We start from the raw sequence: 15569 nt of genomic DNA, 5'->3' as shown, positions 1-15569 counted from the left end.
GTCCAGAGACAGGCTACAACAGGTTTGAATTATGGGGGACTGGGTGGGGGCAGGCTGAGCCCCCCCCCACCATAAGAGATGAGAGCCCCCCAGTAAGATTTGAAAATCATAACCTGGGAGGGGTCTCCGATTTTATTAGGGCATTGTGATGGGCAGGTTTTTTTTTGGCCCCCCCCCCACCACCACAAGAGTCAAAGTGTAATTCAAACCCTGGCTACAACATAGTGTTGAAGAAAAACTAGGAATGGTACTGTAGCATCCCAAAATTGCGGCCTGTGGAGCCAGAAGACATTGACAGTCTATTATCAGAAGATAAGTAATTAGCAATGCCAATGCTTTGGGATAATTTTAAGAAAGAAAAGGGAAGGGCTCCCCTTAGCTTCAAAAGCTCTTGCAGCTTTGTATTGTCTACACTTTGCTCAGGCTGTTGTGATTGCATGGTAGATTATACAGGCAAACCACTGTTTAGGTGTCTGTCCATTTGCTTGCCCAAGCAACCCATACAAGTACAAAATGATACTAATTGCATCTGCAGTTGTGGGAGTGTCACATTTTATGTTCTTGCACTGAATGTTTTTTTAAAGAGGTTGACCTTTAAGTTATTGCCACATGGCATGTGATTGTTGAGGTGAAAGCCAGCAGCCCACACCTCTGAGTTGTGGTTTGTATGCTAGCAGACACAGGAAGACTGTCCTGAAGTGGTTCCACTTTTGAAGGTTATGTTTGCACCCAGAAGAGGTAGGTGGTGTTTTTTAACAGGTCTTAAGTTCTACAGAAACTGATGAGATTGCCAGAGAAGAGCTGGTATGGCATGTGACTGCATTATTTATTATTTACCTTCTAGTAGTAGGCTAATTTTTTTTTGAAGAGCTTATGCTTTATGACAACAAACAACATGTGGAAGATAAGACAATGGAAGACTTTCCAAATAGGTACATATTTTAAAATGAATCTTTCTGTTAAATGGATACATAGCCTCTATACCCAACTACTCCTCTATCATTTCAGTCTATGTACATACTGGCTCGGTTTGACTCCAGCAGTGACTCAGGTGCAGAGATTTTCATGAGCTTTTTCCCTACACTAGGGTATCTGTCTCTGTCCACTGAAGATCTCATTCATTTCAAAGACTGCAGGAAGGAGCAGCAGGTCTCTTGTTTCCTTTTCTTCCTTTCCAGCAAGTACAGCTGTGTCTTGTTTGTAAAGGAGTGTAGAATGACTTCATCCAAAACTAAGCTACTCACAGTACAGTCTTGTGAGCTACTTTTCCTTCCCTCTGAGATGCTCTGACATTACTCCAACCTTGGTGAGAAATTATCCAGCACTGCAGTCATGATGGTAGCAGGCTGTCCTACAGGTTATGTATTTTTATTGATATTATAGAATCAGGGAAAATTAGGATTGGAAGGGATCTTTGGGGTCATCTAGTCCAACCCCCTGCTCAAAGCAGGATCATCCCCACCTACATCATCCCAGCCAAGGCTTTGTCTAGCTGGGTCTTAGAAACCTCCAAGGATGGAGAGTCCACAATCTCTTCAGGTAGCCTGTACCAGTGCTTTACTACCCTTCTCTTGAGAAAGTTCTTCCTAATATCTAACCTAAACTTCCCTTGCTGCAACTTGAGACCATTGCTCTTTGTTCTGTCATCTGCCACCATTGAGAACAGTCCAGCTCCAGATAGGAAGTTAATCAATAGGAAGTTAATTTCGACCTTAAACATGGAGAGATATCCTCTTTAGTTTCCTGCACGGAGCATTCCAAAGAACAGACGAGTGCAATTCAGACAACAATTATCATTCCTAAACCACAGACACTTAAATCATTCTGTATTCCTGTTTTGTTTGTTTAAATATATCCTATATGAATTAGTAACCAGGTGTTGATAGTCATGGGATTGCTTGTGTCCAGACCAAGTAGAACTTCAGACTTTTGTCAACTGGTTGTATTTAACTTATGTTCTATGAGGAAGAGGGGGTGAAAATGCCAGATTACATCTCTTAAAGTCTGGTGGATCTGTTGGTGGGATTCTCTGCCTCTGCACTTACATGCTTTAAATGTTTCATTGCCTTCCACCATCACTTCTCTTCCTATTGAGTGAATAGAGTATTTCTTTTTGAAGGAGAAGGAGGGATCATAGATAACCTAGACACATAAAAGAGTAGAAATATGAGCGACAATTATACAGCCTCAAAATTTCCTTTGACAGTGTTTCCACTCTTGATTTTCACAACCAACTCTGCTATTTCCACTTTTTTATCTGACATGCAGAGCAGCTACCTTTTCTCTTTCATTTCTCTCTTTGCAAAACATATGGAATCTTATGCAAAATAACCACAGTAAGGAAAAAATTTATAATGTGACAGTATTGTAAGACTCAGTAATTTGAAATAGTATTTACAACAAAAGCACAAGAGAAATACCATTACCAATTTTTTCACATGCAGATGGCTAAAGTTAGGCTCCCAAATATGGGTGAAAGAAAAGCCATGCTCATAATCTCTGATGCTTGCTGTCTCTGAAGATTCAGGCCTCTTGTTTGAGCACCAAAATATGGATGCAGGTGCCTAAAGTCTGACCTTTTTCTCAAGTATCAATGCCTCATTTGTGGCTTCTGGAACAGTGATAGTCAACCACACAGAAGGGTTCAGTTTGAAGTCACTCTCTGGGAGAATGTTGAAGATGAAAGTTTGTATTCACAGTTGTAAAATCCAAGCCACTATTACCACCAGGAGGTGAAGAGAAAAAACAAACATATCTGAGTCCTTTGCATTGCTGCTGCAATTACGATGATGAGAAGGTTGACCTAAGAGCAAAAAAAAAAAGTGTGTGTACAATCAGTAGTCAATAATTCCCTACTTAAAGACTTCCTAGGACTTAAGATGTTTGCCACTTTTTTAGTTCAGATTTGTGTCAGATGCAGAAATACAAATAAGGTCAACAGCCTGCTCCTTTCCTGCCTAGGTACTGGAAGTATATTGTAGTAGTTCTGGATTCAGTTATTCTGGACCAAGCTAGTCATTCTTGAATAGTAGGGATAGTTTCCCTCCCAAAATACAAACGGGTGTTTAACAACAGCTCTAAAAAATAAGTACTTGATAGTAAAAATCACTGTAAATTTGAAAAAGCTATATTTTATGAAGGGAGGTTTTTTTTAAAGTTTGCATGCTCATCTGCATTTTAACTCATTTGAAAAATTCCATACAGCTTTTGGAGTTCATCAGTACAGATACAGCATATAGGACTCCAGCAGAATCTTTTTTCCCCTCCATAAGACTGATGTACAAGACAACATATATAAATGTATAAAGCACATTTGTTGTGGTAATTTCTTTATGCTTTGGATTTTTTTAATATACAGTAAAGTGTTCTCCACTTCCACACCAGTAATATTTGTTTATACCTTAATGGGCTAACATTAACTAAAACAAAAAAATATAAAATGCACAAATGGCCTCTCTCTGCTTAGGGTCCCAGATCAAGTACTTCTATTTACAGTCCTCAAAAAGCACATTTTAAAAATAAATTCCAGAGGATAAAGGCATTTACCCTATCCTACTTAGGTCATAGACCTTCTCTGTAAAGACCAGGTTGTGTTCTATATAGATTTATATGCTGATCTTGTGGCTATAGTATCAAAGGACCTCAAAATAGTGTGTTAAGTAACATGACTTACAACTGTCAGATACAGTTTGTTCTTTTTCCCCATCCCCTTCCCAGAAGACATATTATGTACAAACATACTGTGTACAACTCTTTAATTTCTGCTCATCCTCAATATATTTTTAGTGTGTAGGTATAAGATTGTAATGAGTTTTCTATCCAGACCGGAGCTTAAAGCAAGTTGCTATTAGACTAGAAAGGCTCTCCTCTGAGCCCAAAAGTGGCAATACAACCATCCTAGGAATAGAAGAGGATCTTGGAAAGTTTAAAAAAATGACAAAAGAAAAACAAAAGGATGTTTTGGAGCGGGGGAGGTATGTGTTTGTTTTGATTTGATTATGGCCTCTCCCCCCACATGAAACAGTGAATAGCTGCCTGAATTCTTTTGGTAACTAAAGTAAAAGTACAGGCATATGAACACACAGGGTGCCTCTGTGGTTCTTATCAGGCATCTCACTATACTAGGTGGTTCCCAGAAAGAGTACGAATGCCAGACAGGCTTCAGCAAATAGGGCTAATTGTGACTGATGGAAATATAAAAATTGAAGCCAGTGAATGAACTTTTTTCTGCACTCATCAACATTTTTCAGGAATTTTATTTTTATTGTCTCAACTTCCTTTTGACATTTCAGGCTTCTGCCATAAAACTTGATACCATGTACCATTGATTGGAGACAATTGATAAGCTTTATTTATTTATTTATTTATTTAGAGACTTTGTTACAAAATACCAACATTTTCTCACAAAAAAAATCTATCTGAAAAAAAAATCCTTCTGTTTTGGAGGAGGAGGAGAAATTGTCAGGACTTTTTTTGACCAGCTCTATTACATATTTCTCCTTTTAAATAAAGCAATATGAGCATGAACTTCTACTCTTCTTCCTCCCTTGTTTCTGTATCTTAGTTTTGCTGTTGCCAAGAAATCTTCCCTTCCCGTTAAATGAATTTGACCCCTGGGGGACTCGTCATCATTCATGTGGAATGTAACTGGCAAGAGAGGTTTTGTTGGCTTAGCTGCTTATTTATTTATTTTTTTGGTCTCGTAACTTTGTATCTTAATCAAATGTCAGGAGCAACATTAAAGATGAAGATCAGCACTTTGAAATTACCCCATTGTCCTCTGAGAGGCTGTTGGGTCAGGAGCACCTTTGCATTTTGTAGTTTTTGCTGATTTTTAAATTTTGAGAGGGCCATTTCCTGCAATTTTAAAGATGCTTATTGCAAGTGACCTACTAAGCTGAGAGCTGCTACTTCTAATGAGACCAAAAAACAATGTATTTTTTGCGTTTGTTTAAGATTTTGGTGTTCTCTCTTTTTCTGTGGCCTGACACTGATGTCATGGTGTGTGTGCATGCTTTGTCAGCTGTACCAGTTCAGGGCTACTGATTCCAGAATTGACTATGTTGTTGATCTAAAATAAATCAGTAAGGATGCCTCACAAAAGGTAATAGTTTTATGAAGCAAATTAGGAATCTGGAAAGCTAACATCAATACTTCAGGCCAGTGGGGGCCTACCCTTTTGGCAGATGTGGCATAAATTAGTTACATACCCTCCCCAAGTGCCACACTAATCCTTTTCCCTTTCTTCTGCCTGCCATCCTGTTCTCTCTTCTGGTTCATGCTCTGAACTCCCTTCCCAATCTGTTGCTATGCTTTCTGCTTCATGCCCTGCACCTCCTGTATGATCTCTTGCTCTTTCTGCTTCTTGCCTTATCTGCTGTGTCTGTCCCCTTCCTTATCTGTTGCATGGCACACACACTGGTTGCGCAAGCTGCAAGTTTGCCACTCCTTCTTTAGGCCATAATTAGGATGGGAAGGAGAGAATTTACTGAGGAAGACATCTCAGAACTGGAGGACATTTGCTTAACGTACCGTATTTCCTAACATGCAATATGCATTTTCTACCCAAATCAGCACCTCCAAATTAGAGTATGTGTATTAAACAGGGAAGCTAGTTTTCTGCCCAGGATAGAAGCACCCTGCTTTGATTCCTGCTCCACAGTGCAGCAGCTGTGTATTACTACCCAGGCAACTGAGGAAATCAGTTGGCTTAATGTTTCATTGCTTTTCACTCCAGAGGTGTTAATGATTAACAATCATCTCTCTTTTGAATAGTCTTGATAGTCCTCTAATTAAGTTAACCTTTTTAAGGCAGTTTTGCTGCCTGCTAGCTGCTCATGGCCTCTCCTCCTATTTCACAGCCCTGGAGACTATTTATCTCTTTTTAAAATCTTAGATCTACCCATGGAGACTAATCTTCAGCAGCAGCTAAGGCTTCAGCTTTAGTTAAGGAGGAAAGGGAAAGTGAGTCAGTTAAAGATTAGGCCCTGTCCCTGCTTTGTGCAGCCATAACTTACAAAATTTTTTTTTTTTCCTCTTTCTGCCTTTAAAAAAAGAAGGTGCATGCTATTTGGGGGAGGGGGGTGTAAGAATATAGGGTACAGTTACTCTCCACTAGCTCTCCTATGCTAGAAACTCAGCACCCTGTCTTGTCTTTGATGTTCTGGAAGTACTTGGAGACAAACGTGCAAGGGTCAAAGCATTTAATTTTCTTGTTATAAAACTAATGTATCTGCATAACTCAGAATCAGAGGTCATAATTCACATGATCAAGAAGTTTCTATAAAGGACCCTAGTACAGCCAATTATATAAGGTAAATAAGTTTAGAATTTAGGAGCTGCATTGTACTACAGAACTGTACCAGGAAAAAATGAAAACCATTTCAGTTTTTCTTGCAAGGACTTACATGAAGCTATCTGCCCTAAGTATTATTAGAGCATCTATTAATATATTACCCAAGTGCCTTTCCAAACCTTTTGATTTAACAGTTCATCCAAACTAAGGGTATTTATGGAGAAGTTCTTTTGTCCGTTGTAAAACCCCAGTGGCTGCCCATTCACTTGAACATATGTGTACGCACGTATGCCATATTAGCAACAACAACAAAAAAGAAGTAAGGGCTAGTGGCTGCTGGCACTGTGATTCTTTTTATTATGAGTTTGGACTATTCTAGTGGTAGATGTGTTCTCATCTAGGAGACAAATAGGATTTTTTTCCATGCTGAACCCATGTACTTCCTAACTGCATTTTGTTGGGATCAGTACAGAGTATTGCCAATGACAGACAAAACTGAATCTTTATTGGGCCTTCCCTTGCTTAGAAGGGCTCACAACGAGTCATACAAATAAGGGGTGAAGGGAACCCTAGTGTACCCAATGGCTTTTTCAGTAGTGTATAACTTACCAAGGTAAAGAGAATTTCCTTTTATTGGCTGGATATCTTGAATTTGAAAGAGAACAACATTCAAGTTAGTCATGTATATGTAAGCAAGATGAAGAAACATGTTTCCTAGGTAGAGCTGGGAAGATTTTTTTGATAAACTGTATATTTGCCAATAAACATACTTTTTTTGGACAGCGCAAAACAGCTTACAAAATAAGGTCAACTTTGATTAATAGGTTTGGCCAAAGATATGGGATAAAAATAATTTTAAAATTCAACATATTTCATTTTTACATTTCAACAAACAAAATGGTTCACTGTGGAAATTGCAAAATGTTTTATTTTGCGGCTTTCCAAATTACACTTAGATTTTTTAATTCAAAACATCATTTTCCCTTGAAAAATGGACCTAATTAAAAACAAGTTTTAGGATGGTTTATATAATCTTTTGAAGAAAAAATTCTAGGTATCGTGTTATATAAAACACTGAAGCAACTGTATTTTGTTTTTCCCAATGTTAGCTCCTACACCCCCACTATTTTTGTATTCAACTACCAGAAAATATTATCTTTCCCAGCTCTGCTCCTAGAGAACTAAAATCTTTATGCAGTATAAGTAGTCAGCGTTATTCAAGTATTTGTCACAACCTCACTTATTTTCATACAGAAGAAAAGATCTTTATTGCATACTTAATTAAGTCTGTGTCCCATGAGCTATTGAGATAGACTGACTTTGCTGCCTCCTTTTCTGTACAATGGATTTTCTCTTTACTTTTCAGCAACTCTGATAAAGTCACAGGTGCAAAGTTAATTAATAATTAATCTGAAAGAATACAGACCCTTTTTCTGCACTCATAAATAAATCAGTGAGTCTTTTCATCAACTCCACTGGGCTTTGTCTGTGGCCCATGCAGGTCAAGCTAATCTTGCTTCATTGACTGTCATTCCCCATGCCTTCCAGTGGCAAAAGGAAAGGGTGTACTCAGTAGCATTTGTAAATATCAATGTCCAAATTCTGGAAAAAGTTTAAGGCATGTTTTCTTGTCAGTGTCATTAAAGAGGGGAAAGTGGGTGGGATCCTTCTTCGGACCATTGGATGCTATGCAGATGTGCAACCCTGAAGCTTCCCAAAGGTTCTCCATCCTTCCTTCCTCATCCCATATCTCATTCTTCCAATCAAATCACAGACTGGAGAGATTAAAACTTGGAGGAACTTAAATTTGAAAAACTGTAATCATCCCTAGCACCAGCAACATGCAATTCCATCATTACAATAAGCTCAGTGGAGAATCATCCCTCTTCGCTCCCTCCCTTTAAGTTCAACTCTTAATAGTCTTACCTGAGACATTCAGTCTAACTGCATGCTTCCCTATTGCTCTGGTCTCTCCATTTCTGTAGATGCAGAAATACACAGCTTCATCACCATGCTGAACTTGAGAGAGTATTAGAGAAAAGTTACCATGTTCCAGCTGATCCAGAAAGAGCCTGGTTCTGTTCTGATATCTTTTAAGCTGATTGTTCAGTGATTCTGCCCCATTATGAAAAAAATGCACTACCGATGACTCAACCTGCCAGTATATTGAATACTTCTTCATGTTCAGTTTTTCAGATGTCTGATTGGCACAAGGCAGAATAGCAGTGTCTCCATTGATTGCTTGGCACAAAGTTGGTTGAGGAACCACTGTAATAAGAAAAATGCTGAGTGTGAAAAAAGTTGATAGTGTCAAGAGAAAAATCCTGAGAACTTTTGAGCACCTGAACTTTCTATTTCTTACCGCTCAGAATTTTTGCTTTAAATTTATCATTGACTGTAATGGTAGCGTACCAACTTCTGACACCTTGAAAACAGAAGCTATCTGCCAACAGTAGTAGATACAGTGGATTCCACTTTATAGAATCATTGGTTAATAGAATCAGCTGCTTATTTGAATCAACATGGGAAAACCAAAACCAGTTGTATATTATTACATGTAAAAATCACTCATATTAGAATCACAATTTTGGGGTTTTAGGATCATTTTACCGGAGAAGCCTGGGGATTTTGCAGCTTTGTGAGGAGCCCTCTGTAGGCTGGCAGAGTTCCAGCCTGCAGGGGGCTGGGTGGGAGCAGAAGCAGGGCAGTCAAGCAGGGGGCACCATGGGCATGTACTTTATAAGCACATGGCCCAAGGCAGCCTGGAGAGCAGCTCCCATAGGTAAGTGTGGTGGGGTGGAAGGGGCAGGGAATTGAGCCCCTGTAGGGAGGGAGGGATGGAGTTGGGCAGGACTGGGACCCCAGCAGGAAGTGGGATGGGTGCCAGGCTCCCTGGCAATGCACCCCCTGTGTACACAGTAGCTTTGAGGATTGCAATCCCACATCACTGCTGTCTCTGCCCATGCTCACCCCCACCCCACGCACAGATTTGAGGGGCATGGATCCCCCCCTGCCTCTCCAGGAGTGTGCGCCTCACTGGGGAGCTGGCTCCACCCCCCTGACCCGAGCCCACAGCGAGCAGCAGCAGGTGGGGAGCTGGGCTCTGCTCCAGTGCAGCAGCCGTCGCCTCCTGCCAGGGGAAGGGGGCTGTGGAGCTGGGCCCCTGGCCCCATATCCCTGGCAGCCTGGGCCCCCCTCCGGCAGGGCTGGTGGGCCAGGGGGCTGTGGGTGGGGGCAAGGGGCACCAGCAGGGCTGTGGGGACTGGGAGGTGGGGGGGGTTGTGAGAGGCCTGAGGAAGGCCAGGGGACTGTGGAGGAGGAGTGAGTATCTGTCGTCTTAAAAAAACGGGTCTCCTTTTAATGGAATCTGCTGGTTAATAGAATCAAGTCACCATGTCCCAAAGTGATCCCAATAAGAGGAATCTACTGTACCTTCTAAGTTTATCTGAGGTATTTTTATGTCTCCTACTAATTGCAGCACCTGGGTGCCTCATACTTTTTAATGGAATTATCCTTGATAAATTTTATTAGCTACTAAATTTGGAAAATATCTGTCATCAGGCTTATTTTCTATGATATAGTACGAATTTTAACAAAAGGTAAAGATAGCTATTGCACTTCCTTTTTGATACAGGGGATTGAGTTTCCTGTTTTCCATGGGCCTGGCCTACAGTTTGAATGGGATTATGGCAAATGATGGCCCCTGGAAGGGCTAACTATCCTGATAAATATCTGTCGGTCTGCTCACTACTGGAGTTCATTGCAGCTATTTAACTGGAAGTGATATGAACACATTTGAGAATCAGTAATAGAAAAAAACAGGTCAGTAGAGCTAACTAGGTGACCAGCCTTTAAAAAATTATGCTACATCCTAGGTACCTACAAAGGCTTCTGCATCTATACTGTGAGATAGCTATTTTTGAAATTATTACTGCTGGGGATTTGTTTACACAGTTATTCAGGAACAACTAGTCATGTTCTGAATCCCTGAATTCACTTTCAGATATAGACAAATCCTTAGTTTTTTCTTGTTGAGATCCATAATCTGAAACAGTGCTCTCTGTTCATAGCCATACCTCATCATCGTTTCATTTGATGGTATGAAGCCTTCAATATTTGCATTTTTCTTTTCAGAAAAAAACAATTTCATCTCAAGTTGCTGTTTTAGATGGAATATTTTGCCCTCTTCTCCATATGGGAAAAAATGTGTGCATGACTATTTGTGGTTTTAAGGCATACATTCATTTTCTTAGTAACAGTCAGGAAATACTAAGGTAAGAATACATACACATCCTTAGAAGCATGCAGGTGTCAAAGTCATTGAATCTTTCCTTAAACAGTATTTCTGCAATGAGGCTGAACCAACAAATAGTGGGGGAGAGGAATTTGGTTCAGGTTAAGCCAAAACAAAGTATTTTTGATGGGCTGGTGAAACAAAAAACAAATCTCATCTTGGGTTGCCCCAAAATATTTCATTAGATCCATGACAAAATATTCTGTTTTTTTTTCAGGTAATTTAACCCTTTCGTTCAACTTAAAAAAAAAGTCTATTATTATATAGGGAAAATACTACTTTTCATGAAATAAAATATACACGTTGAAACAAAAAGTAGAAGTTTAATTTTGAAAATGGCCAAGTTACAACACTCGTGAAATTTCCCCTTTCGGGCATGAGTAGGTAGAAACTACCCCCTGAATTCTCAAATAGGCTGGTTCCCTCAGGAATCCATGTTTTTGGCAGTGCTGACATATAGCACTCCTACTACCACTATCCGTGCACCTGCTATAATGCAGCTATGCAGAGATACTGTGTTCTTGACATGATTGTCCTTAGGAGAAAAAAAAGGCTCAAGTTCTGATTGAGCAAAAAATGCCTGTAGGGATTTACATCTGGCTTTATTCAGCAAAGCATTCAAGCACTGTGCTTAATTTCAGTATGTGCCTTAGCCTGACTGAAGTCAAGTATCTACCTAAAATAAGTATGTGCTCAAGTATTTTGCTGAAGATGGACAGACTTCTGAATTGGGGCCTCATCACTTACATATACAACCTTCTACAGTCTGTCTTCCAGTGCAAGAAGAGGCTGTTGTTGTAGACAGCCTGCATGTTTAAAGATAATGAAGCTCTTTTGGTTAGAGGTTAAACCTTCTCTGTGAAACAGTCTGTGTAAGGATTGACATGGACTCTGGTGCTGTAGAAAGCAGGCGGCTGTCTTACTCACTGGCATTTTAATTACAGTCATGCTTAGCCCCAAGTAATGATCAGGGCTAGACAGCTTGCATAAACCCAGTAAGATGGTCTGTATTTCTCTTCATCAGGGATCCTGGTTTTCTCTGATTAGAAAAATTCCCCATTTTTCAGATTAAAAAAAGTTACCCCAAATCCACATTTTTCTGTGATTAAAATGAAATGCCACCAATATATATATTAGTGGCATTTCATTTTAATCATGGAAAAAGGTCGATTTTGGGTTACTTTAATCTGAAAATTGGGGATTTTTTTAAATGAGAAGAGAAAACCAGGATCCCCGCTCTTCATTGACCACAAAGGGATTAACTGGGGGCTGAAGAGGAACTGATGAACGCCTGGGAATTTCATTAACCTCACCTGGTACAGGTGGAGAGGGTGTGTTAGGCTGAGGACACGCATGCAACAGCGAGAGAACTGAAGTTAGGAAGTATTGGATCATTTGAGAACTGCTTCTTGCTAGGGTCTCTCTGAGGCAGGGCTGTGATAAACCAAAGGACCCAAAGTAGAAAGGGGGAGTCCAGAATAGTTCACTCTGTTTTTGTTTGTTACATTTATTCATAGGACCTATGGAAACCCCAGAAGGCTGGGATTTTAGCAGGTCTATGTATTTAGGGATGTGCCCTCTGCCATGGGGATATCTGAAGGAGTGTGAGCAAGTGAAACCCTGTGCTTTCTATATGGTGCTCTCTAAGGGTGATGGACTCAAGCAGAGACTATAGAAAAGAGAGTCTCCACACCCAAATGCAAATGCAGTCCAAAGCTGAGACAAACCATGGTAAGTGGGTTTAACAAATGAAAGGGGGAAGTGCCCAGTCTGATTCCTGATCCTATTAATTTTTTAAACCTTGTCTTCCAGATTTGTTAATATATTACAATTTTCACGGGTATGTTTGTTATGAGAAATGAATGCAAAGGTCAGTCAAACTTGAACCTTTCCTGACTGCTGTTCCCCCTGTCATCAAGTGTGCAAGCCCTTTACTAGCTAGGACAGGGATGATGGGAGGCAGGGGGTCCAGTCACTTTCGCCCTGCTGCATCTGCAGTTGGTGTCAGAGAAGGAGTTAAAAGGAGAGAGGCACTTGCTCAGCTGGGTGTTGACCAGGAAGATAAGGGTTTAGCTTTTGCTTTCCTCTAGGAAAAGCTTCACTGTAGCCAGGAATCTTGGCTATTTTGCTGATGGGCAAGTCTCCTTCAAGAGGATGGCTACATCTTCAGAGACTGCCTGAAAGTTGCTTAGATAAAGATTGGGTCTGTGTAAAAGAGTGGTACCCTGCCAGAGACTTTCCAAATGATCCTATTTTGAGTTCCTTGTTTTTTTCCCCTCTTATTCTGGGTCTTTCCTCCCATGGAAGGAATAAAACTGGAGAAGTTCATAGCCAAGAGATGGTGCTTCTGCACTGAATTCTGAAACAGACAGTAGCAAAGTGCTGGAGGCTCTGAGGTGGGGTGAGTAGTGTCCTATTAGACTACAGTTTTCTCTCATCCCCAGCCTTTCCATCTTGTCCTCTTTGCTCTACATGCAAAAAACATTGTATACCACTTGCAACCCTGGAAACAGTAGATGTAGAGATATAGTGTTTACACTTGGATTCAGCAGTTCTTCCAGATAAGAATCCTTACTTCTTTAAAAAAGAGTTGTTGTTGTTAACACTAGTGCGACCTTTAATGGGTCAAGTTGAAGATGAGTTTGTTATGCTTTTATTAATGTATTCTGATGCATAATCCTCTGGGATTCCTCTTCTGTCATAAGCATTACAGTACTGCATTAATGTCCTCTGGTTCACTATTGTGTGTCAATACAAAGCAACTTTTACGTATTCCATCAAAATCTCTCAAACTGGCAATTTGTATGTTCTTGCAGGACCTTTCTTGTTAGGTACCTATTTGTGTAGCTTAGCTGCAGCATCTATTTTTTCAGTGAATTGCTCTTGTGTACCAAGCAAATAACTTAACCGACCCTCTACCCCACCCCCACTGGGCATTTGACTGCAACAGAATTAAAAGCTTGTGTCCCTTATACTAAACAGCTGTTCTACCTTTCATCAGAGGAGGCTGGTCTGACTGTTTGGGCATCTTGTAATTATTTTTGGGCCCCTGCAGTTCTTACAGTAAGAACTTAAGAGCTTCGTTGCTACTGATGCTTCGGAATATTTTGGATATTGGTCAGTGTGAAGGATGGTAAAACCAGACTTTAAAAGACTCACTTCAGAAGATGTGACGAATAATCTTGACTAAGAAAAATAGTATCTGTTTGTTTAGATGCATATCATGATAGTTTGTACTCTTTGAGAAGCTTAAAATCCAGTAGAAAATGGGGAAGCAAATGATTATAAGCATGGGAGGCGGGGAAAGGAAAGGTTTTAGAAATAAGCAATGTTGAATGCTCCTTTTGGATGTAATAGGCTGCGATGCAATGTGTCTAACAGTTCATGAGGTTAGTGGAGCAGAAAAAATACGCCTGCAGAAAAGGACAAAACAGCAATCCATTTCAGTGCTAAAAGTAGTACATAGTGCACTTCTTCCTTGTCTCTTTGGTTGTTTAAGTTGCGTCATGTAGAGGGTTAGTAATATCTCAGTTCCCTAAAAGCCCATATGCTACTCTTAAATGTAACATGGGACGTGTGACAGATCTGAATATCTGCAGGCTCAGCACCTCGTTCAGAAGAACTGAACTCAAACTTCTTCAAAGGAAAAGTGAATCAGAAGTTTTATTAAACTTTCCAGTGTCTTAATGGTGGGTTGCCATGACCCATGCATCAATCAAGGTGTTATCTATTTGGCAAAAGAAACACTCTCACCTCACAACATGGGGACTGACAAGGTGCATTCAAAATTAGAATTGTGTTTTTAGCATGGTGACACAGATCAAACCTGTATGAGGAAATCCTCCCCTGACCCATTGCAAAGCCTTTGGAAAATAATGGGGCAAGCATTTTTATAATTGTTCCAAACAGAAAAGTTACTTCATATGCCAATTACCTTTCAGATGATAATTTTTTTTTAAGTTTAAATTCTTCATGTTTGGGGTTAGGCCTTCCAAACAGACACCTAGCTCTTACCAATAATTCAATCCTGTAATAGTATGATGCACTGCATTTATATAGGGTCATAAATTATGAAGTGCCAGGGACCTTTGGATCAGGCACTCATATTTCATTGTTATTTCCTCTACTGAGTCCAATAACTTGATACGGTGAACACTTGAAATAATCAGAGAGGTAGTTAGCTATGTTAGTCTGAAGGCAGGGTAGGGTGGCACCTAATCAATTAATCTTTGAAGTGCCGCACGCTCCTGTCTTTTCCCAGATCTTCTCTTAGATCTGTTTCCTCATTAAAGAGCTGATTCTATGGAGTGCAGTTAAGAATGGTTTCATAGATGTTAGGGGCTGGAAGGGACCTTACAGATCATCGGGTCCAGATCCCCTGCACTTGGTTGGACTATGAAATGTACATTCAGAACCTTTAACATTAACTATGCTCTGAGAACTAAAAATACGTTAATCTGCACTTTGTGGGTACATATACAAAAACTCAGTAATGCAGGTTATGATATACTTACCACCAGGTACAAACCACAGTAGTAAGCAGGTGATCAAGTGAAGGACACCTGCCCTGTGTAATAAGAGAAAACAAATTCACAATGGTCTTGGTTCTGCTATTCGGACAATTGCTTTGTTAATCTAATAAATCTGATACTTGTTAAATTGTGCCTCTAGCCTACACCATGCATATTGCTGTTATCCCTATACAAACTGTTATAAATGTCATAGCTTAGAATCTCAGTTGCATTCTTTTACAACTGGGGTTGCGGGTGGGGAGGAAGGTGTCGGTCACGGCTTTTTTTTTTCTAGACCTAAACTTTCCCACATTGTGGGTTTTATTTTGTTGTTTGGGGGGAATGAGTGGTAGCAATGAACAAGGGAAGGGGGAATAGGAGATACAAGGAGGGGATGGTGAGAAGTGTTGTGTGTGAGGGGGGACTCTTACCTGATTTCGGGACTTAAAAACAGTCCCTGCTTCCATTC

General features: G+C 40.1%; 1 protein-coding gene and 1 long non-coding RNA gene across 8 annotated transcripts in view; one reads left to right on the top strand and one right to left on the bottom strand.

Annotated features, from left to right (window-relative positions):
- Positions 1–15569, bottom strand: part of LOC109303368 (myelin-oligodendrocyte glycoprotein-like) — a 63481-nt gene that overhangs the window by 6805 nt on the left and 41107 nt on the right. For 3 of the 7 annotated variants that reach the window (XM_019525574.1, XM_019525576.1, XM_019525578.1), the window contains 4 exons: positions 15104–15156; positions 8222–8563; positions 6905–6940; positions 1606–2803 (listed from right to left, as the gene is read on the bottom strand). In XM_019525574.1, the coding sequence (XP_019381119.1) occupies positions 2694–2803; positions 6905–6940; positions 8222–8563; positions 15104–15156 (541 nt within the window). In that variant the 3' untranslated portion in view covers positions 1606–2693. Of the gene's footprint in view, positions 1–1605; positions 2804–6873; positions 6941–8221; positions 8564–15103; positions 15157–15569 lie in introns of those variants that run through there. The other 4 variants (XM_019525575.1, XR_002099073.1, XM_019525580.1 and 1 more) reach the window with 4 other exon arrangements.
- The window catches only part of LOC109303369, a 23815-nt gene continuing 19901 nt past the window's right edge, over positions 11656–15569 (top strand). Inside the window, exons 1-2 of the long non-coding RNA XR_002099074.1 lie at positions 11656–11666; positions 12926–12930. This is a non-coding gene — a long non-coding RNA (uncharacterized LOC109303369). The remainder of the gene's footprint in view (positions 11667–12925; positions 12931–15569) is intronic.

The sequence above is a fragment of the Gavialis gangeticus genome, unplaced genomic scaffold (assembly GCF_001723915.1).
Source record: "Gavialis gangeticus isolate Ggan-Ray unplaced genomic scaffold, GavGan_comp1, whole genome shotgun sequence".
Classification (NCBI taxonomy): Eukaryota; Metazoa; Chordata; order Crocodylia; family Gavialidae; genus Gavialis; species Gavialis gangeticus.
This window is presented reverse-complemented; position numbering and strand designations above follow the sequence as displayed.